Source organism: Lipotes vexillifer, unplaced genomic scaffold (assembly GCF_000442215.2).
Source record: "Lipotes vexillifer unplaced genomic scaffold, Lipotes_vexillifer_v1.1 scaffold539, whole genome shotgun sequence".
Classification (NCBI taxonomy): domain Eukaryota; kingdom Metazoa; phylum Chordata; class Mammalia; order Artiodactyla; family Lipotidae; genus Lipotes; species Lipotes vexillifer.
In genome coordinates, this window is record NW_006789542.1 from 1642021 (window position 1) to 1663576 (window position 21556).

General features: G+C 42.5%; 1 protein-coding gene across 2 annotated transcripts in view; it reads right to left on the bottom strand.

Moving 5' to 3' along the window:
- STAC (SH3 and cysteine rich domain) overlaps nucleotides 1-21556 on the bottom strand; it is a 100408-nt gene that overhangs the window by 14431 nt on the left and 64421 nt on the right. For both annotated transcript variants that reach the window (XM_007462708.1, XM_007462709.1), the window contains 3 exons: nucleotides 21082-21160; nucleotides 13191-13255; nucleotides 11766-11854 (listed from right to left, as the gene is read on the bottom strand). In XM_007462708.1, coding sequence (XP_007462770.1) covers nucleotides 11766-11854; nucleotides 13191-13255; nucleotides 21082-21160 — 233 coding nt within the window. The remainder of the gene's footprint in view (nucleotides 1-11765; nucleotides 11855-13190; nucleotides 13256-21081; nucleotides 21161-21556) is intronic.

Here is a 21556-nt window from a genome sequence, read left to right on the forward strand (position 1 = left end):
CATAAGCTGCCCCTACAGCTCCAGCTGCTGTTACCCTGACTCCCTGGTCGGCCAGTGTGGCCCTGTGTGGCAGCCCTTTTACTCTCAACTGTGAGTTCTCTTCTAACCTGTTCTCAACTTAGTTCTCTTCTCCTACCTGTGGTGTCAGAGTGCCATGTCCTGCCATCAAAGAACTAAGTCAACACTCTGCCTACCTGCTGTACATAGGAAGAGCCTTGCCATTGATCCTGGAGGAATGGAGGCCTAATGCTTAAAATTCTCCTTCCCTTGGTTGGTCCTAGGATGGACACTGCCAGCGCATGACTCTCTGCCTCTAGCTGTTTCATGCCTCTGTGGCTGACCAGGCCCCTTTCCATGAAACAGTTCTTTCTTATTTCACATTATCACACTCCAGGCATGTTAGAAGAAAGTCCTGCTCTGGTCTAACAGCTATTTTCTTTCTTCCAGGTGACTTTATGTTCCTGATCCATTATATATCGATTTTATAATTTAACTCTATATTTCCAAATCTTGGAGATAAACTCATCAGGCTCCCAAATACTGAAAAAAGCATACTTTTGCTTAATTCAATCAAACAGAGCATCCTAAGTTCAGGTAAAAATTCTGCTGTATTGTAACCCAGAATTTTATACATTGATAAAAAGTACAATGCTCTTCAGACACAACACAAGCATGAGCCTCCTACTTGGAGCAGATAGATCAGAACACCGCAGCTGGCCTTTTCTTTTTGTTTGTTCAGTAAAATTGGTCTTAAACCCAGAGGAAAATTTTCAGGTTGGTTATGTCATGATTCATGGAACATCTTGAAATGATGAGGGAACTGTGGGCTATCAATAGGAGTAGGAATAAAATAACAAAGCTAACTACAGAATCATGGCTTCGTGGTGAGGAGGACAGAGGTGTGTGTGTGTGTGTGTGTGTGTGTGTGTGTGTTTATGTGCATGTGCATGTGAGCCTGATGGTTGCTATCTGGGGTCACTTCCAGAAGTCCTCTGCCTCCCTCATTTCTCGATTTTCCACTTGGACACAGAATCCATCTCACCCTCAATCAAGTAAACTGGTTTCAGGGACTCAGAGGGCACAGTGTACTTGGAGCGTATGAATGATGCAAGTGAGCCTGGCCATCTACAGGGAACTCTTCTGCAAGGTGTTATGAAGATGGTTGAGTCTTTCATGGGTGGGAGCTCCTGGAGGGTGGATTGTGAGCTGTCCTGAGGCCCCCCCATCCAGCCTCTCTCCAGTCCCCACATAGAGCACAGATTCCTAGGGGTGGAGATAACTGACACCCTTCCGATGGTCACTGCTTCCGAGAAATACCTTCTCCACTGTCTGAGACAACCTGAGACCTCAGCTCGGCCCTCCTATGGGAAGCCCATGGACAAGGTAGGATGCTCTGGGCCTTCTTTGCTTTCATAATGTTTTGGATATACTGAATATTTGGGACAACAAAAGAAATTTGTCTTTCTTTATCCCTCCATCTTTGTCTATTGAGCTAAAGGAAATTATATGGCATTCAAGTATTTTTTGAATGCTTATGACACGTTAGGTCTTGGGTGTGCACTCAGTACAAAGATGAAAGGATTATTCTATGCATCAGTTTTCTTAACTGTCAGGTGAAGATAATAATTGTACCCACCTCAATTTTTTTGAGGATTAAATGAGTTAATACTTGTGAAGCACGTTTAGATAAGCCCACAAGAGATGGTGGCTATTATGGTTGTTAAGACATAGTTATTGCCATCAAGATGTTGGTGATCTCAAAGGGGAAAGACATGTAAACTGGTAACTTATAGTGCCATTGCTAACTGAGAAGAAATATGCTCGAGAGGCACAAACAAGTGTGGAATTGACTCCAAACAAAAATCGCAAACATACATGCCTCTCTGAGACTCAGCTACCTCAATTATATTTACATAATTACAAACTATGCATTATATCTATATCTGTATATCCATCTCTATACAGTGAACTATACTTACTTGGCAAAATTGCTATGTGAATTAAATGAGAATGCATATGCGAAGTCTTCAGCACTGTGGCTGATATATAATGAAGGCTTAAAAATTCTAATTTCCTCCTAAAAATGCAATTTTTCACTGGGAAATGAGATTTAGTAATCAGTACTTTTAAATGAGTGTCCCCTTAGGTTCTGGCAGGGACAGTTCCTTAATGTGATAGCCTTTGACCTCTTAAGTGGCTTCCGACACTGAAGTTTGATGTGATTCGGAGTTTTGGAAAAGTGTTTCCCTCTCTTTATGCCCCCACCCCTCAGCTCTTTTGCCCCTTGACTCCAGGTAGTGACCACAGAAGTGTGGCAGGGCCTGGGGTGGAGTGAGGATTCTACCACGCAGGTGGCTGATTGCAGGGGAGATGATGGAATGGTTGAGGGGCTCTCACACAGCCTGGAGGGGACGGCAATGCTCACTGAATGAAGTGCGCGTGACCAGACCAGTAGCATTTTCACACAAGTAAGAAGGTCAAGAGAGACTTTACTACTTATAGGCAGGTTTGATTCCACCACTAACTCCACTAGATCCGGCTGCTTCTTGTACCACCCAAACTTTGTGAAAACTACTTGGAATTGCCCATTTTACTCTGCAACTATTTGGGGATTTTTTTTTAAATTTCTTAACACTTTCCCATTCATTAGGCAAAAAGGACCCCCAAATCAAGCTTACATCAACCATGGTCACTGGGCTCAAACAGATCTCCTGGAGAAACCAAGACAAGGGGAGTAAAAAAGGGGCCAGCCAAACTGCCCCATTAATTTTAGATCTACTGTTTAATTTTTCACTAGACCCATTTCTCAATTTCTATAATCCTGGTCCGGAGCCTTTTATAGTCTCAGCACATGGATTGGTAACAAGGAACTCCTGAACTCTGTAGTTTGATTTTGTCTTAAGCCTGGCATCCATAAGACTGCCTGCACCTTCTCAAGTCCAGAGACCAACTCAGAGAAAAAGCATTCAGCTAAAGGGCCATTTGGTTGGGATTTGGTAAATGTTCCTGAACTGTCATGGATCATGCTCTCCAGAACCTAATTGAAAAAGGCATTTGAGTGAGAGGGAGGCTCCTAAACACATTAGTGACATTCAGGAAGATCTGGGTTTCTTGACATAGTGCAGCATCAGAGCATAATATGCACCAGAGACTTTCCTCAAATAGCCTTAATTGCATTTTGATGTCCTGGTGACTGTGAAGATTATTTTTAATCAAATTGGTACATAAAAATTATGTTTAGTTTTAATTAAGTTGATGCATTTGCCAAGCAGTAATGTACTTAGAGAATGGAAACGAGACATCAAGAGAGTTTTATTTTGTCTTACCCTGTCTCAAGGGCTCTCCTTTTCTTATCTTATGGAGGGTTTATAAAACCTTACAGAGTGAAGCACATTACCAAATAAAAAGCCCCAATGCAGACCAGTGTACTGAGCATTGGCTGAGGGTCAGGAAACCTGCATTTTGGGTTGGCCACTGGCACACTACGTGTCTTTGGAGAAGTCTGATAGGTCACAGCTGCTCTCAAATCTGGCAGGTAATCAGAATCCAGAGAAATACTTAACCATACAGATTTCCAAGTGGATGTGACTCTCTAGATCTGGGTGCAGCCCAGGAGTCTCTATTTTAATAACATTCTCCAGGAGATTCTTAAGGATTGGAACACGTGGTTTAACCATCCTAACCATAATTTTCTCTGTAAGATACTTGCTTGAATAACCCCACAGATTTGTTAAAAGAATGCAAGGGGCTGTCAGGGACAATTTGGAAGACTTTGAAATGGGCAAAACCGATGAGTGATCTGGTGTCCTGTGTGGTATGCCCTTCTGGGTCACCTCCCCCTTTCAATGTCTTTGAGCTATTGCAAATCTCTGCAATAATGCAAATGATCCTTATCTATAGAAATGCAAGTGAATTGTGTCTGGCAGAATGTAGTCAATTACTACTGTGAATATCGACCAGTTTTGAATCTATTTGTAAATTCACATCAGCACTCCTAATTGCCTATATATGGGTGCTGTGTGAATTCTCCTTTGTACTGGTTCTCTCATTCATTAATGATTCAAATTAAATTTCTGACATGTGCTCATTTTATAATTGTAAAACAGCTGTGATTTTATCTTAATTTTTAAAAATTATCCTTGACCAGGAGTGACTTTTCATGAACCCACTCTATAGATCACAAGCTTCCTGTTCTTTTGAACCAGGCTTAATAATCCAAATAGATTTATAAGGAGTGATGTGAGTGGCCAAAATGGGAGAAATTAATGCATTATCTGAATCTGCTGATTAATATAAATTGTCAACCTTATCAGAGAGAAAACCTACCACAGTCAATGTAGGATGGAAAGTTTCGGGTGGGAGAAAGACAAGTGGACTGAGAATCAGCCTCCCTGTGTAACTGCTCCAAGCCTCCACTTTCTACTTTTGAGTTCTTGGACTTGGTTCTCCCTCCCTCCCCTCAAAAGGGTAAAGGACCATAAACTGTCTCATTGGAATATGAACTAAACAGGTAGGTGTCCATTTGCTATGCTTGGACACCTAGTCCATTCGCTAGACTGGGAGGAAGGTAAGAATCTAAATATGTTTCTGCGATGAATTTCCACTTCTTTTGTAATGGGGTTTGCAACTGGCTCGCATCTGGCACCTCTTAAAATAATTCTCTTGTTCTACAGTTTAACTTATTCTTCCGTTATCCTTTCCTCCCTGGAAAGAGAGAATAGAATGACTGCTCACTATCTAAGCCGCACAGGCACCCATGTCCCCTCTATCTGGAAGCCTTGGCTAGGCTGCGATGCCGCCTTGAAAAGCCTTCCCTGGCTTCCCAAGGCTGCTTCAATGCCTTCTTTTTTTTTTTTCTTTTTTTTTTAAGATTAAATGAAATGATGTATTGTAAAGAACTTGATACATAGTAGATGCTCCCTAATATTAGTTTCCTTTCTCTCTTCCTTTTAAGTTTCGGGTCACAATCCTATTCTGCAGTGGGATGATGTGGTCGGAAGCACTGATTCTTCCTAGGTGATGCTTCAATGCCTTCCTGAGGTGCAGTAGCAGCATCCTGGACTACATCCCCGCCCACAAGACCTCACATTGGAGGTATTTTCTTGTCTAGGGCTCTCAGCCTTATGGCCACTGGAGCTCTTTGAGAACAGGGCCTGCGAACTGTTCACCCTGCAGAGAGTACATGCTCATTCACCACGTGATGAGTGGTGGGTGGATGAAACAAATCCTGGAAACAGCCATACAAGGGTTAAAAACCCTTTTAACCTGATTTTAAGTGGTGCTTTCAATAAATCAGGAAGAGATGAATTCAGGCCATCCCATCTCCAGAGGTTCTTGTGAATATTAGCTAATGAGACAACGGGTTGCTTGGCTTTGTTCGGACTCACCCATGGAAAAATCCAGGACTCACTGCTTCCAAGAAAGAATCTGGCAATTCAAGACTCTAAATCAGGAATCTAACTTGGAGTTACAAAAGAAGATATGTTTTTCTTTTAAGGCCCCCAAATTTAGGTGTTCTGACACACACACATGGAGTGGCAATTAATTTGTATCTCCCTTAATATTTAATAATATTCGAACAGCAGTTTCCTCAGTCCCCCTCTTGGCCCATAAGAATTATTTTCCTCTCTTTTTTTCCCCCTTATGAAACACAGCCATTATCATATAAATCTGTCTGGGGACAAATAATAAAAATGAAAATGATTTAGATGTGGAAAACCAAAATGGATTCTTTGGAATAGGTATGGTCACTAAAATATGTATTTGAACCTTAGAGTCTTTTATTTATTCTAGATCTTTTATTTCAGAGTCGCTACCGTGTTTTAGGGGTTTGTGCTTACTCAAAGTTTTTTACATCTGCTGATTATTTAAATGGTATGTCGACTTGGCAAAGCCACTAAAGTTATTCATATTGATTTTAAAAAGATGCATTGGTGTGAATAATAACTAACATCTCCATGAATGTTTTGCAGACTTCTGAACCCAGAAGCAGTGAGGGTAATGAGGTTGGTTACAGTGTAAATGTGGAGGGCAGGATTTACTTTCATCAAAGGCTAAGCATGGGTTATCAAGCTTTTGCTAATATGTGTGTGTAAAAATGCAGGTGTATCTGAGTGTGAGTATGTATGTGTGACTGTGTGTGAGTTTGTGTGTATCTGACTGTGAGTATGTGGGAGTGTATGTGCATATGTGATGTGTCACACACATACACACTTGGCCAGAATGATTGACATATGACCTTTGTGAATTCATGAGGCAGTGTAGCAAGATAATGAAGCCAGTCCTGATTATAATGGGGTTCTCCAGTTTGTATTTCAACTAGTATTTTAAAAAGCTTTGCTCATGAATTAAGCTGGCATTCCATAAAGTGTAATTTTCAGGACTCCTCAAAAACTTGATAGTAAGGGTTTTTGGTGGAAATTGTCTAAGACCCTTAATGACAGAAAGTTATCTACTATACACGCTCATTACAATTAGACAGAGGAAGCTGGGTGCCTCTTTAACGTTATGAGACCTCAAATCATCAGCAACGGTCTGGAGAGCCCTGCATGATGGCACCACAACTTGTGTATCAGTGGTGAAATTCCATACCTAGAGCATGTCATGTCAGCAACCACAAAACCTACTCAGAAGATGAGGGACAGGGTGTCACAGCATCCTTATCACCAGACCAATTAGATAAAGTCTCCTCGGATGTGCTCAAAGGCGAGACAGAGACTTAAACTGTGTTTTTTCTACTATATATCTTTAGGGTGATTGATCAGAAGACCAGGAAATAAAACATATTGTGAAATGATGCAAATTATGAAGAGAAGGTATCTAAAATATATTGTGTGGGCTTCCCTGGTGATGCAGTGGTTAAGAAGCCGCCTGCCAGTGGAGGGGACACAGGTTCGAGCCCTGGTCCGGGAGGATCCCCCATGCCATGGAGCAACTAAGCCCGTGCACCCCAACTACTGAGCCTGTGCTCTAAAGCCTGTGAGCCACAACTACTGAAAGCCCGCGTGCCACAACTACTGAAGCCCGTGTGCCTAGAGCCCGTGCTCTGCAAGAAGAGAAGCCACCGCAATGAAAAGCCCGTGCACCGCAATGAAGAGTAGCCCCCGCTCGCTGCAACTAGAGAAAGCCCGTGCGCAGCAACGAAGACCCAACGCAGCCAGAAAAAAAAAAAAAATATTGTGCACCTCACTCTGTCCTGGGCATGAAATCTCACTGTTTTTTTTTTTTTTTTTTTTTACATTATCTCGTTAAATACTCTGTCTCCCTAGGAAGGAGAAAACGGAGGCTGCAAGAGATTAACCAGTTTGCTCAAACTGATGTAGCAAGCATGTGTCAGAGGTGGAAGGCAGCCCCAGGTGTGACTCTTAGACACTGCTCCTTTCTGCCCTATGCCCTTGTTCTCTCTCGCTCTCTGCCCATGACGGTGGGAAGATTATCATGATCTGAAAGCTCCAGAGATTTGGGGAGGTAATAGCAGATGAATTTATGAAGGAAGTTTGCCCTGAAACTGTAGCGAAGCTGACTGTGTGAAGCCTCTGCCTTTAGACAGTGTTTGGAGACCAGTGATGGGACCACAGAAATTCTAAGAGGAGTACCACTGCCCTAAGAATAAGGAGGTAGCACTCTGGGTTCCTCCTCTCTAAGGCTCACTCCTCCATGCCCAAACTGCGTTTGGCTTAGCAGGGCTTCTGCCAAATTGTCTTAAACTCCTGTTCTTTGTGAATACGCCTATGGGCTACTTTTGGTCTCTTTTTCTACAGTTTCTTCTGGACAAATCATATTCATCCTGGGCTCAAAGCCCATCTCCTCCAGGAAACAGGTCCTGGTTAAACCCTCTGAGCTGGGTTTGCTTCCTCTTTTATAGTTTCCATTATGTTATCATGGACTTTCTTTGCCCACTAATTGTATATGCCAGGCACGACATTGGTTCATTCATTTAATCTCCACAATACTCATTCATTCATTCATGAAATATTTATTAAGCATCTACTATATCTCAAGAACTGTACTACAGTCCAGGGACAGAAGGGTTCACAGATACAGACTCATTCTCATGGGCTTTACAAGGGAGATAGAAGTTAACCAAGTAACTCAAGAAATAATAGATACAAGATAAGTACTTTGAAGAAAAGAAATATGGTGTCATGAAAGTATTTAACAGAGGATATAATCACCCAGGTTGTGCTTATCAAGAAAGGCTGCACCAAGGAAGAGAAATCGGAGCTGAGATCTAGTGGGTGCATAACAGTCAACTGGAAGCAGGTGTGTGTGTGTGTGTGTGTGTGTGTGTGTGTGTGTGTGTGTGTGTGTGTGTGTGTGTGTGTGTGTGTGTGTGTGTGATGGTGATGGTGGTGCGTGGCTAGGAGGCTGAGGTGAGAGGAGGAGCAGACTGCAGGAAGAAAAAGTCCTTGGCAGGTGAGAGTGTGGTCCTTTTGGGGAACAGAAGATGGGGCAGAGAGGCGAGGGGAACAATGGTGCAAGACAAAGCAGAGAAGTCACCAGGGATGAGACTGTACGGGTCCCAGAGGTCCCTGTAAGTATTCTGGTCTTGACCCAAGGAAGTGGGAGGACATTAGAGAGTTTTAAACAAAGATTTGAGTGTCATGAGCAGATCTAAGGCAGGCACAATGATTATCTCCTTTCACAAGTGTAGAAGCAGAGGCTCGTGGAACTTTCTCAGGCTTCATGGGGGTCACACAGCTAAGTGAGTGGCTTCGCTAGGGCTTAAATCCAGGTCAAGTGATGCCCACACTCTTTATTCCTAAACATTTGGTGAATCCATGTCGTATGTCATTCTTTCTCTCTCACTTCTTAAGTCCGAAAAGGAAGCATCTACCTCTGGAGTATGAACAGAACTGATTGGAACCAATATTATTAAGCTCCTACTATGTTATCTTATTTAATCACAGCCATCCTATGAGGGCAGGGCTTATTATCACTATTTTCAAGATGAGAAAACAGAGGTTCAGAAAGTTAGGTAAGATGCCCTATTGTCAGAAAATAGAGATGAGAATGGTATTTTGTTAAAGGATTTTTTCTACCGCGTGGTTTAAGGAGAAAAAGATAATTCACAAAGCACCAGTTCATTCAAGGAATGACACTAAATCCCTGAAGCATTGCCTTACACATTCTAAATCAAGAGCTTGGCTTTTAAAATGGGAACCTACAATCTCTTTACAAAAAAAATGAGCATGATTTATCAATCCAATCTTGCAGTCTATGTAATGCAGACATTTCACTTCTGGGAGTGAATAGTCCTGGTCTGCCTCGAAGCAGACTGTAAACGTTTGATTCGTGACCAGACAACTTGACTTTTAAAGGCCTGTAACTGACTAACTTAAGCACAAAAACTTAAGCACAAAAACTTACGACCACCGCCAGGCAGCTAGACTTTACTCCTCAGTACCCCAGTAATAGTCTAGATTTCTCTGGAGTTATTTTTTCCATCTGACGACTTCAGAACAATCTTCTAATACAAAACTGTGGGATCTGCATAAAGGGGAGTTGTTAAATTTTAAATTCTAGACACCCAAATGATAATCTCAAGAAGGACCCAGTATACTATTTATTGCAAAGTAAATATAAGTCACCCTTGTCTTCATCAGCAGATAGTTAATGTGGACTGTCAGTTGAGGGCAAGGCACCACCTCAGCGATGAATTCTAGGCAGGCTCTGCCTAGCAGAGTTTGCTGTATCTTTGATGGAATAGGGCTTCACCTGACAAATGCCATCTCATCCTGCTAAACCTAAGCCAGGCTGTTTAGGTAGTGTTTACAACTCCAGCCAGTGAGTCCAGCATGGTGATTCTTCCTCAAGGATGGAGAACATTCAGATGTACAATAACCTAATTGTCTGAAGGAATCTAAGGAGCTAGGAACCAGTCCTGAACTCTGCCCTGGAAAGGTCCAAGAATCAACTGGAAGCAGACCACAGACGAATAATGAAAACTGACCTTGGGTGTGAGTGGGGGCGTTCCCAGACTCCTGCAGGACACCCACATCTGCTACGGAGTCCCGCTGGGTGTTGCACCAGGAGGGGCAGCTGAGCTGCCAGCATTGACCCCGGTGGCATATGGGCCCCAGGAAACAGGGTCTAAATGTTGGTTTTTGGTAGCTCTCTCCTTTTAAGGGGCTTTGGGGAAAGTGGAAGAGAAGGCTGATTTCACTGAGGAGGAACTATATTCAGGCAAAAGCCAGAGGGACCATGCCGGGGAAATGGCACAGACCTGAGATGCAGAAACGTTCAAAGAGCTCCAGGGTGGAGACAAGGCGTTCCAGAGTCATCTTCAGGGATGATCGCTGACTGATAACTTGACCTACGTGGCATTCGGACAAGTGGAGTCCGCCATAAAAATGGAGGCTATTTCCCTAATACTCTGACATTTAAGTGGTCTTCTGTGCTGATTTCTCTCTCCATGCTCTTCAGAAGAGGAAAGAACCCATCTCTAAGGGCCCATTTGGCTACAAAAGCAGCCCCTTGTATCCTGCTCTAGGACTGGAAAACACCAACGCCTTCTCCTGAGATTACTTGTGTTTGGGGTCATAAATGGAGGGAAGGAGTGAGTTCTTTTCTTTGAGATAAGCCAGTGAACACGACATTGCAAACACCTTACTGACTACCAGTTCCTGAGTGTTTACCATGATGGTGCTGTATGTTTTAGGAACCTTATTCATTTCACCCTCACAAGTGCCTTAAGGGGAAAAGGTCATTATTATTCATTTATAAGTAAGGAAACCAGAGTAATGAGATGTTCAGACACTGCTTAAGGTCACATAGCAAGTAGGGTGTGAACACAGGACTGACTCCAGTCACACTACCCCTGAAACGCGAAGAGACTGTGGTCCAGAGAAGGACCTCATGAGGGCCCCGAGGCTCACCTGTCCTCCCGTTTCAGTTACCATGAAGTGGGATGGTTCCTGAAACAGAAGAAGTAGCTCCGGGTAGGAGCCAGGAGGAGCTGCCAGTCTCCAGCAGGGTGAACAAAGAGTTTTAATTTGATTGGTCGATCAGTGTTAATTTGGGCAGTAAGTACATTTTTGGTTCCCTGTTGGACCCCACAGAATGCCAAGTGCATCTGTTGCTCAACCTTCGTGAAAACTCCCAGCAGCAGCTCTGGTAACGATGTGATAACCACTTTTTAAATTAATTAATTAATTAATTAATTAATTTCATTTATTTACTTTGGGCTGCATTGGGTCTTTGTTGCTGCGCGCGGGCTTTCTCTAGTTGCAGCGAGCGGGGGCTACTCTCTGTTGTGGTGCACGGGCTTCTCATTGCAGTGGCTTCTCTTGCTGTGGAGCATGGCTATAGGCACACGGGCTTCAGGAGCTGTGGCTCGTGGGCTCTAGAGCGCAGGCTCGGTAGTTGTGGCGCACGGGCTTAGTTGCTCCGCGGCATGTGGGACCTTCCTGGACCAGGGCTCGAACCCGTGTCCCCTGCATTGGCAAGTGGGTTCTTAACCACTGCACCACTAGGGAAGCCCTAACCGCACTTCTTAAAGTGTGGTCCCTGGACCAGCAGCATCAGCACCACTTGCAGACCAGCTAGAAATACAGATTCTCAAGCCCCACTCCAGACGTGCTGAGTCACAAACTCCCGGGATAAGGTCCAGCGATCTGTGTTAACCAGCCCTGCACACTAACATTTGACAATCGTTGCTCTAAGACACTTGGAGGGAGTGCAGATTGAATTATATTTTTTCACATGGAACGATACTGACTTAAAATTTTTCTTTCATTCGTTTTTTCCTTTAAAAATATTTTTACCTCATTTCCAGATCTTCATTCTCTTGTGGTATAAATTTGTACAAGGCAACATAGGTGTTCATCTGTAACTGGTCTTTGGAAAGAGATCCCTGAAAGAGAAAATAAAAGAGAAGTGAGAGAAGGAAGGAGGAAGAAATGGAGAGAAGAAAGAACATAGGAAATGGAGAAGTTAAATGTAACTCCAGTGTATGGATCTTAAGTGTTAAAATACCTAACTGTTATTAAATACTTTGTTCCAAACATAGATTTATTTTTAATTTCCTGGCTGAGTTTGATTTCACCACAAACTATTTGAAAACATTTATGCAGAACTCTTTGTCAGAAATACTGCAATTTTCTTCAAATCAATTTTTTTCATTGATATAGTTGTTCATGAAAGGTGGGCCCAGGCAAGGGAATATTCTCTCTATAGACAGGAGACATGTGAATAGTAGTAAACAACTTCCATTTCCTAAAATGGACTTTTTTTCAGTTGGCCTACAATTTTGTATCTAGCATATCAAAGGGATCTGGGTATATTCATCCAGAAATTCGTTCATTCATGTTGTGGAAAAATTACAGATTTGGGCATTAGACTGATTTAATTTATGTTATGGTATCACCATCTACTGGCTATGAAACTTTGCAGTAATGATGATAAAAGCTACCATTTTTGATGGCTTACTGCGCCAGGTATTATGGTACATGGATTAGCATACTCAAACCTCACAACAGCCCTGTGAGGTCGATTCCATTGTGTCCCCTATTTGTACCCTATACAAGAGTCTTACAGGTATTGTGTAAACATTAGCTATTACTATTAACTACATAAATGCTAATCCTATATAAATGTTTATGCTTTATAACATACATAATTTAAAATTATATAATATGTAACAGATATGTTGTATCATTATATATGTATACACTATATATGTAATACATAATTGTTTAATATATTTAAATGCATAATATAATAAATATATGCCATATATAGAAAACATAAAAGTTGTACACAACTACATTCTTTTTGTCTGTGATTCACTCTGCTATCCAAAGCTCAAGTACTTTATGAAATATTATTCTGTTCTAACTGCATATGTAAATTACCATAAAATGTAATAAATATATACTTATGTACTTTAAAATAGTCATAATATATTACATAATTATATGATTAACACACTGTAGAGCATATATCAACTTGTATGTTACATACATAACAGAAACAAAAGCATATAGTATAATGCTTATCCTTTGTACCCTGGATGCACTGTAGTATTTGTTTTGCTCAACGTTGTCTACGCTATGTACCTTATGCTACATTATTCTCTAAAAATGCTGGTCTGGGCCCCCCTAAATCAATTTCATGACCCACTTGGGTGGTGACCTACAGAATGATCTAAGGACCCTGTCTGGTCTGTTTTCCAGGACATCCATGAATACCTGGTGGTTTATGTTCTTTGCTTGGTCTCTGAAATCGTCAGTGCCATTTTCTGGATACGTGAACACTGAAGGAGACAAGAAAAAGCAGGAGCTTTATGAATCCAGTCACCATGTTTTGGAAACATGCTTGAAAGATGTAGCTTTATTTATTTATTCCCAGCACCATACCTTCAACTTGACCTCTCCCCGCCCTTTCCTCATCCTCAGTAACCCAGCTCTCGTGTCATCTTCCACGTGATGCTCCCCCTGTCTCCCTTGAGCATCATGCACCACCCTCTCTGCACGCCCACACCTTCGTGCAGGCCTCCAGGCCAGCAGGCATCCTCCTGCATTGCTTGGTCTCATTTGGCAGAGTTCTTCTCAGGAGCAGAAACCATGTCATTAATCTTTGTTAAATGTATCAAATCATTTGTTAAGGGGATGGTAGGTGAGGTATGGCCCAATTTAATTGTATTTGAATTCAGTTTTTCAAATATCAGATTCTTTGATCTCTATTCAATATCTTGACTCTAGTTTCTTAATGATTTCTACATTCTATTTGCAGAGTAAAGCTTTGGTTTTAAACTTCAAGATACTTTCTCAATCTCTTATTGTCAGTGCATTGGGGCTGCTGTTGAGAAAGAAAATTAAATAGTGGTTTCTCATTTAGTTTGTTCTTAGAATACATAATTCCCTGCCTTTTGCATTTAAGCAGCCACTCTGTGGCCTTCGCTGAAGAAAAAGGCTTCTTACAACGAGCAGGAGTTTTCACTGTCCACACACACAGCTGTGGGAGGTCCCTGATGGGTATGGGGGGCTCTGCCTTAGCTAGTTCAACCAGTCACAATTATCTCAGAGACCAACATCATGTATCTTCCTTAAATAAAAATAAAAGGTAGCAAGTGTTTCCGAGTCTATACAATAGGGTTGTAGTGTTGAAATTAATCTACGTTTTAGATGACTTGACATTCAAAAATAACACATTAGGGCTTCCCTGGTGGCGCAGTGGTTGAGAGTCCGCCTGCCGATGCAGGGGACACGGGTTCATGCCCCGGTCCGGGAAGATCCCACATGCCGCAGAGCGGCTAGGCCAGTGAGCCATGGCCGCTGAGCCTGCGCGTCCGGAGCCTGTGGCCCGCAACAGGAGAGGCCACAACAGTGAGAGGCCCACGTACTGCAAAAAAGAAAAAAACACAAAAAAACAACAACAACAAAAAACATGTCTTCCCTTTGGTCCTCCTTCAGAGGATCAAGGATACCAGCAGAGGAAGAGAAACACACCACGGAAAGCTCTGTATCCTCTTTCATTTAGTGCATTGACAATCTCCACTGTCCTTAAAATGGACTCAATAACTGTGTTGTAGAAAACACACTTCAGAACAAGAGCCCTTGTAAATGTACTGATGCTTAGCAAACATCTGTTGCCCATGGTTTATAGTTCCAGAGCCTGTGGGTGCAATTCCATTATCCCTAGGAAGCCAATATGCAGTCACCGGAGGCGCTCTGGTTTGTAGGAAAATGGAAAATGAAGGGCCTTGTCTGCCTCAATATTTGGCTACACAACTTCCCGGTTTTAAGAGTAGAGACGAGCAACACTTTTCTCTGGTTTTAAGTGATTACCTGAAATCTTGGCATAATTTGATTCCATAAGTATAAAACTGGATACATTTAAAGAATACTGAATGTTTGAATGGAAACATGGGAAGAGCATCTTAGAAAATTCTTGATTGATCTAAAAGGGGGACTACATAAGGTACATATGCAATATTCAGTTTGACTGATTTTATAATTTTGTAATTTCACATTATTTTAGCTTTTCATTGACTATCCATTAGCCATCACAAAAATGTGTATCATTTTGTGAACTGTGCTGAAAATTATTTGAAGTGACTCCCAATGTGTTTTCAGCTATATGGTTGCAAACAGAACTGGAACACTGCCAAAAAAAAATGATTTTTTTTTTTTTTTTTTTTTTTTTTTTTTTTTAAACCCATTCCTTCTGGCTATTTCTAAGACTTTGATTTGAGGGGAAAGGCATAAAGAAAGGTAACTATTTTACCAAAAAAATGTATCAGACCCCTTTTATGTTTGGTACTTTTGATTCATTTCATTAAAAATAATTTGGCCGTTGATTTCACCCATGGACACACTCAAAATCTATTTGGCTGTTGATTTCACCCAAGGACACACTCAAAATCTATGTCCATTACACAGGCATATTTTCTAATGTTACAGATGCAAAATGAATCTTTAGTTTTTGCTAGTCCCCAAAGAGCTTTCCTCTTTTCCGTTTCTATATTCTGTCTTTATTTTTTCTTTGCAGTCCTGGGAGGCCCATGTCTGCCTCAAGGTGATGATTTGGTTTTTCTTCTTTAACCTGGTCACGTACAAGTTACATTATCAGCTTATTTGACATTGACTCACATTTGCATCCCCAGAATAAGTTCAACTTGGTAATTATGCACTGCTTTTCTAAAATGCATTATTGGATTCAGTGCACTAAGATGATTTTATTTCAGATTTCTGCATCCATATTCACGAGGGGGACTAGCCAGCGATTTTGTCTCATGCTGTCTTCCTTTGATTTTGAGGTCAGTATTATACCAGTCCCATAAATTAAGGTAGAGAATGCTGCTGCTCGTCCTCCTGTGCAACTCCTGTTGTCCTGAAAGAGCTTATGTAATCTGAAAATTTTACCTCCCTCAAATGTTTTTTTTAAAATAAATTTATTTATTTATTTGTTTATTTTTGGCTGCGTTGGGTCTTCATTGCTGTGTGTGGGCTTTTTCTAGTTGCGGCGAGCGGGGGCTACTCTTCGTCACCGTGTGCGGGCTTCTCATTGCGGTGGCTTCTCTTTGTTGCCGAGCACCGGCTCTAGGTGCGCGGTCTTCAGTAGTTGTGGCTCGCTAAGCCCGTGCACCACAACTACTGAGCCTGCGCTCTACAGCTAGTGAGCCACAAGTAGTGAGCTCACGTGCCACAACTACTAACGCCCGTGTGCCTAGAGCCTGTGCTCTGCAACAAGAGAAGCCACCACAATGAGAAGCCCGTGCACCGCAACGAAGAGCAGCCCCCGCTCGCCGCAACTAGAGAAAGCCTGCGCGCAGCAACGAAGACCCAAAGCAGCCAAATATAAATAAAAGAATGTTTGGTAGAATTTATTTATAAAGTTGTCTGCGATAAAGTTGTCTGGGCCTGGTATTTTTGTTGTGCAAAATCTTAAAATACCGAGTGTTTCCACCATAACTGGAAGCAAAGTCAAGTTCTCTACGTATTTCTGTTTCCTCTTGAGTTAGACTTCAGTCATTGATAAGTTTCTTGGCATCTGTCCCTTTAAAAAGTTTTAAATGTATTGGTGTGAAGTTGGTCATAAGATTCTTTCTTGTCAACCTCTGTTACATTCCTCCTTTTTAATTACTTTTTGTTTCATCTCTCTCTCTCTTATTCTTAAAAAATTATTAGTGATTGTAAATTTTATTTTTTTTAAAGAACTGTTCTTAGAATTTATTGACCTACCTGTGTCATTTAATAATATCTTCTCTTGTCTTTGTTAATGCCTTGCTTCTGTATTCTTTGGGTTTGTTCTATTTCTTTTTCTGACTTCTTGAATATGATGCTTAGATTATTACTTTTCAGCTTTTATTTTTTAGTGGAATAATTTTAGCGCTAAATACTCTAGGCACAATTTTTGCTGCATCCCACAAGTTGTGATAGGTAGTGTTTTCATTATTATTCAGTTTTAAATATATTTCAATTTTCATTATGACTTCTTTTTTTGACATATGAGCTTTTTAAAAATATGTTTTTAATTTCCTAAAGTATGGGTTTTCCTAGTTATATTTTGAATATTGATTTCTATCTTGTTTGCATTGTAGTCAGAAAGATGTGTTCCGTATCATATTAATTCTGTGAAATGTGTGAAGCCTGCAGTATGGTCCAGTAGGTGAGCAATTTTATTTATTTTTTTGCTGCATTTTGTGGCATACAGGATCTTAGTTCCCTGACCAGGGACTGAACCCATGCCCCCTGCAGTGGAAGTGCGGAGTCTTAACCACTGGACTGTCAGGAAAGTGTCAGCAATTTTTATAACAGTTCCATACATTCTTAAGAAGAATGTGAATTTCCCATTTGTTAGATGGAGTGTCCTTTTAATTTTAATTTTTTATTATCTTATTTTTTAATTGAAGTATAGTTGGTTTACAAATTGTGTTAGTTTCGGGTGTACAGCCAAGTGATTCAGTTATATATTCTTTTGGAGCATCCTTTTAAAGTCAGTTAGATTTGGATTGTCAAGTGCGTCCTCAGATCCTCCATGTCTGTACTGAATCTTTTCGTTTATCTGATTTGCCAGGGTCTGAGAGGAGTGTTAAAATGTCTCATTATGAAGCGCGATGCCAATTTCCTAATAGTTCTGTCAATTTCTCCTTGAGTTTTTGTCATTTTGACAAAAATACAAAAAAAATGTATTAGATGATTCTCTCTCTGCTCATGACCTTGCTTCCAGTGGAGTTTCTGGCAGTTAAGCCAAAGGTGAAGAGCAACAAATTTGCCCATGTATGTTTCTGATGCACCCAGGAACAGTGTTGAAAACCACCACCAGAAACACTCAGACCTGCCCAAGAGCTTTTATAATATAAGAGAGAAAGCAGAGACTGCACTCTTAGCACTAAAGACATGAGTATGAATTGTACCTTCTTCTGAGGTGGCCTTGGAAATATTTCTCAAGGATTTTGACATAACATCTGGCTGGCAGAAATAATACCTGTGTGCCCTATGTACATTTTAGAACATACATGAAACAGGTAAAGCAGAACCGGAAGCTCTCCTCGCCAAGAATGTGAGAAGACGAGTGGGAACTTGGACTATATATAAGCAGGGTGTTTTCTCTACGTTGTTTCTCAAACTACATGGACAGAGCATTAAATCCAAATCAAAGGAACACGTTTTGAAGCAAACTGATGCAAAATTAATCCCTCTTGCTTCTAAGAGTGCACATGAAGAAAGCTACTGCTGATCAAAGGAATAGTTAATAGATCTCCAAAGCGTTTTAGAGGTTTATCACTTGCTAAGTTCTTTCAACAGATTGCTTTGAATAAGACTGTGAAAATGCCCCTTAACATGAAAGAGACAGCAAATCATCAACCTTGTGTCCTTGAGTGTATTACTCCACGTCTCAATTTCCTTATCTATCCAGTACTTGTTGCGTGTCTATGTCTGTGTGTCCCTGTTTGTGTGTGTATATTGGAGGAGAGGGGTTAGACTAAATGGCCTCTAATCCGGCTTCTCAAACGTTAACAAGAATATGAATCACAGGTCCATATGGAAATTCTGATTTTTCAGGTCTGGGGCAGCCTGAGATTCTGCATTTCTAACGGGCTCTCAAGTTCTACCCAGACCGCTGGTCCACGGGCCACACGTGGATTAGTGAGGCTCTAGGCTGCATCTCTGACACTTCGTGACCTGACAATGACTTCATTAATAGCAATGGTGCTTCATATTGATGATCCCTAAATACAGCTGTTCACATAATAAAACCCTAAGAAGACCACTTTTTTTTTTTTTTGCGGTACGCGGGCCTCTCACTGCTGTGGCCTCTCCCGTTGCAGAGCACAGGCTCCGGATGCGCAGGCTCAGCGGCCATGGCTCACGGGCCCAGCCGCTCCGCGGCATGTGGGATCTTCCCGGACCGGGACACGAACCCGTGTCCCCTGCATCGGCAGGCGGACTCTCAACCACTGCGCCACCAGGGAAGCCCAGAAGACCATTTTTGTGAGAAGAAATCCCCAGGGCAAAAGGAGACCTCAGCTACTGAGGAATGAGCGACAGCATCTGTAAAGCTGGACCAGGATGGTGGAGGCAGAGAGGGAAGATGTGGGCCCATGCTGGGTGTGATTTTGAAGAGCAGCAGATAAGATCTGCGAACAATTTGGATAAGAGGTGTGAGAAGAAGGGTGTCAAGGCTGATGCCAAAAGTCTTGGCCTGATCATCTAGTAAAATGGCGTTCCTACAACAGAGCAGGAGCAACTGAGGAAGAGCTGGTTTCGGTAGGTGGGGGTGGGGGGTGAGTGAGGGAATCAAGAGTCCATTTGGGTGTGTTAACTTGAAGATGCCTGTTCTCCATTCAGATGGCCGTTTCCAGTAGGCTACAGGCATCCAGAGGCAGCAAAGAGGCCTAATGCTAGGAATGAAGTTTTAGAGTCATCAGTGCTCAGATAGTATTTACCTTTGTTATCTCATTTAAAGATCACAACACCCTATGGATTTGTGTTATTAGTATCCTCATTTTAGAGGTGAGGTGACTGAAGCAGAGAGAGGCTAGGTCTCTTGAAGACCACATGATGACTAAGTGAAGTCCAGCATCTATCTCCACAGCAAGGAGGGGCCAAGGACGAAATAGGTCCAGTGCAATTAATGATGAGGATGCCCCCTGCGATTTGGTGAGAAGCGTCAGGGGAAGAAGGCAGGCAGAACTCAGACTCAGGGGACAGAACAGCTGACAGACTTGCAGCACTGAAATGCAGCTCTGGCTTACATTCCAGCCTCTGGTGAGTTTGGTCCTAAGATACTGACAAACTCCAGGGCTGCTCACCAAATTCAGCTGCTGGATCTGCAATGCTGGAGAGAAGTGGGCTGGGAGGTCCTGCAGGGTTACTGCTCTGCCACGAGGTCCTCTGGCAGCTGGCACTGTCTGATGTCTTTCTAACGGCACTGCTAAGTGCTTGACGGATGTCTGCACTGATCTGAAAGTAGTGTTTTCCCCATTTGATGCCAAAGACTTCTTACCCTAGCAGTGTGCTTTAGCAGCTGTGGGTGGGCTTGGCAAAGGGGGTCCTAATGGACGCTGACGCTTATTTAGAAAGGAGGGTCATGGGGCGCTGCCTGAGGGAATCGCAGAGGCCCCATCCTAACTAGAGAAGAGAATGAATGGATTCCTAGAGCTAAGGAAGTGAAGTGACACCTTGTAAGACAGCAGCTGACAAAGCAGCTATGGGGTATCTGATGTAGAAGTCCTGCTTCCAGTCTGGAAATGGCAGGGACATTTAGTCAAGTGGAAAATACGTCCAAGGTGGTGCTTCACCTGCGGGTATTAAAGCTTCAAGGGATAACTTCTGCCAGGAGAATGCGTTCAGCCCAAGGTAACAACGCAGGTCAGGACCTGCAACTGTGCTGGGTTATGAGTGACCCGAGGACAGCTTTGTGACCTATGTAGTTTTGCTGCTGGTAGTAAATACTTCATAAATAGTTTTTGGATAAATGAGTGGAAATTAAGTAGCTGTTGACATCAAGAAGCTCATCAAGATTCAGGCATAAGATGCTGGTTATGTTTCTTTAAGTTCTGGTTTAAGAGGAGGTTCTTTCTCAATGTTAGCAAGCAATAGCATGTAGTTAGCATCTAATAAGTATTCTAGAAATTATTATAAGAAGGGCTTATGCTATTAGCAAACTAAACGATATTAATAAAATGTCTGGCTAGACTGTGCAGATCAGTTTTTGAGTCTTAGTTATCTCTGCTGGGAAGGAGCCCAGGTGAGGCCCACACTCCCCGGCACCACCACTCACCTGGAGTACTTCCAGTGTAGCATGGAGTGGTTCTCTCTGGGATGCTTTGTTATCCAGTGTAGGTCAGTGGGGGAAGTGACGTGTTAACAGAAAGGCCTGGAAGGACCTCTATGTCCTTACAGCATGAGAACTCAGAAGACAGAACTTAGGGAATGTTACAGTCAAATCACTGAAATCCACCAGTGATTATGCCCGGTTTCCCTCCAGAATATCAAACACTTGCCCGGATTGAACTCCAGAGCTGGCAGAGAGAGGGGCCTGGAAGTCCGGTGTGCCTGACTGCTGACCTGGATGACGGATGTGATTTCCGTTTGTGCTGGGCGGTGCTAGATCCCCATGCCCCCCACTTACCACTGTTGCTGCGTTTCCGTAGGCCATACACGCCTGCTGGCCCGTCAGCCTCTTCAGGAACCTCCACAAGATCTGAAATCTTGAAAAGAGGGAACAGCGTGGAATGAGCAATGTCATTTCAGGGGCCGACTGAGCAGAGATTGTGATACCAGTAGAAGAGCTAAGGTGGAATTTACATGACATTGTCTTAAGAATCGCATCGTTGCCCTTCTGTCTGTTTGGTAAACTTCAGAGAGGCTGTGTGCTCTCTTACGGGCACTGTCCCTCCCTCCCAGTGTCCAGAGCAGGCTCTGGGGTTGGCACATGACAGGTGAACGAGTGCCTATATGCACAGGCCACAGTTAGGCTACTTCCCAGGAAGAGACAAAGAGAAATCAGAATTCCTGCTCACATCCTGTCACTTAAAATGGTCAGTAGAGGGCTTCCCTGGTGGCGCAGTGCTTGAGAGTCCGCCTGCCGATGCAGGAGACGCGGG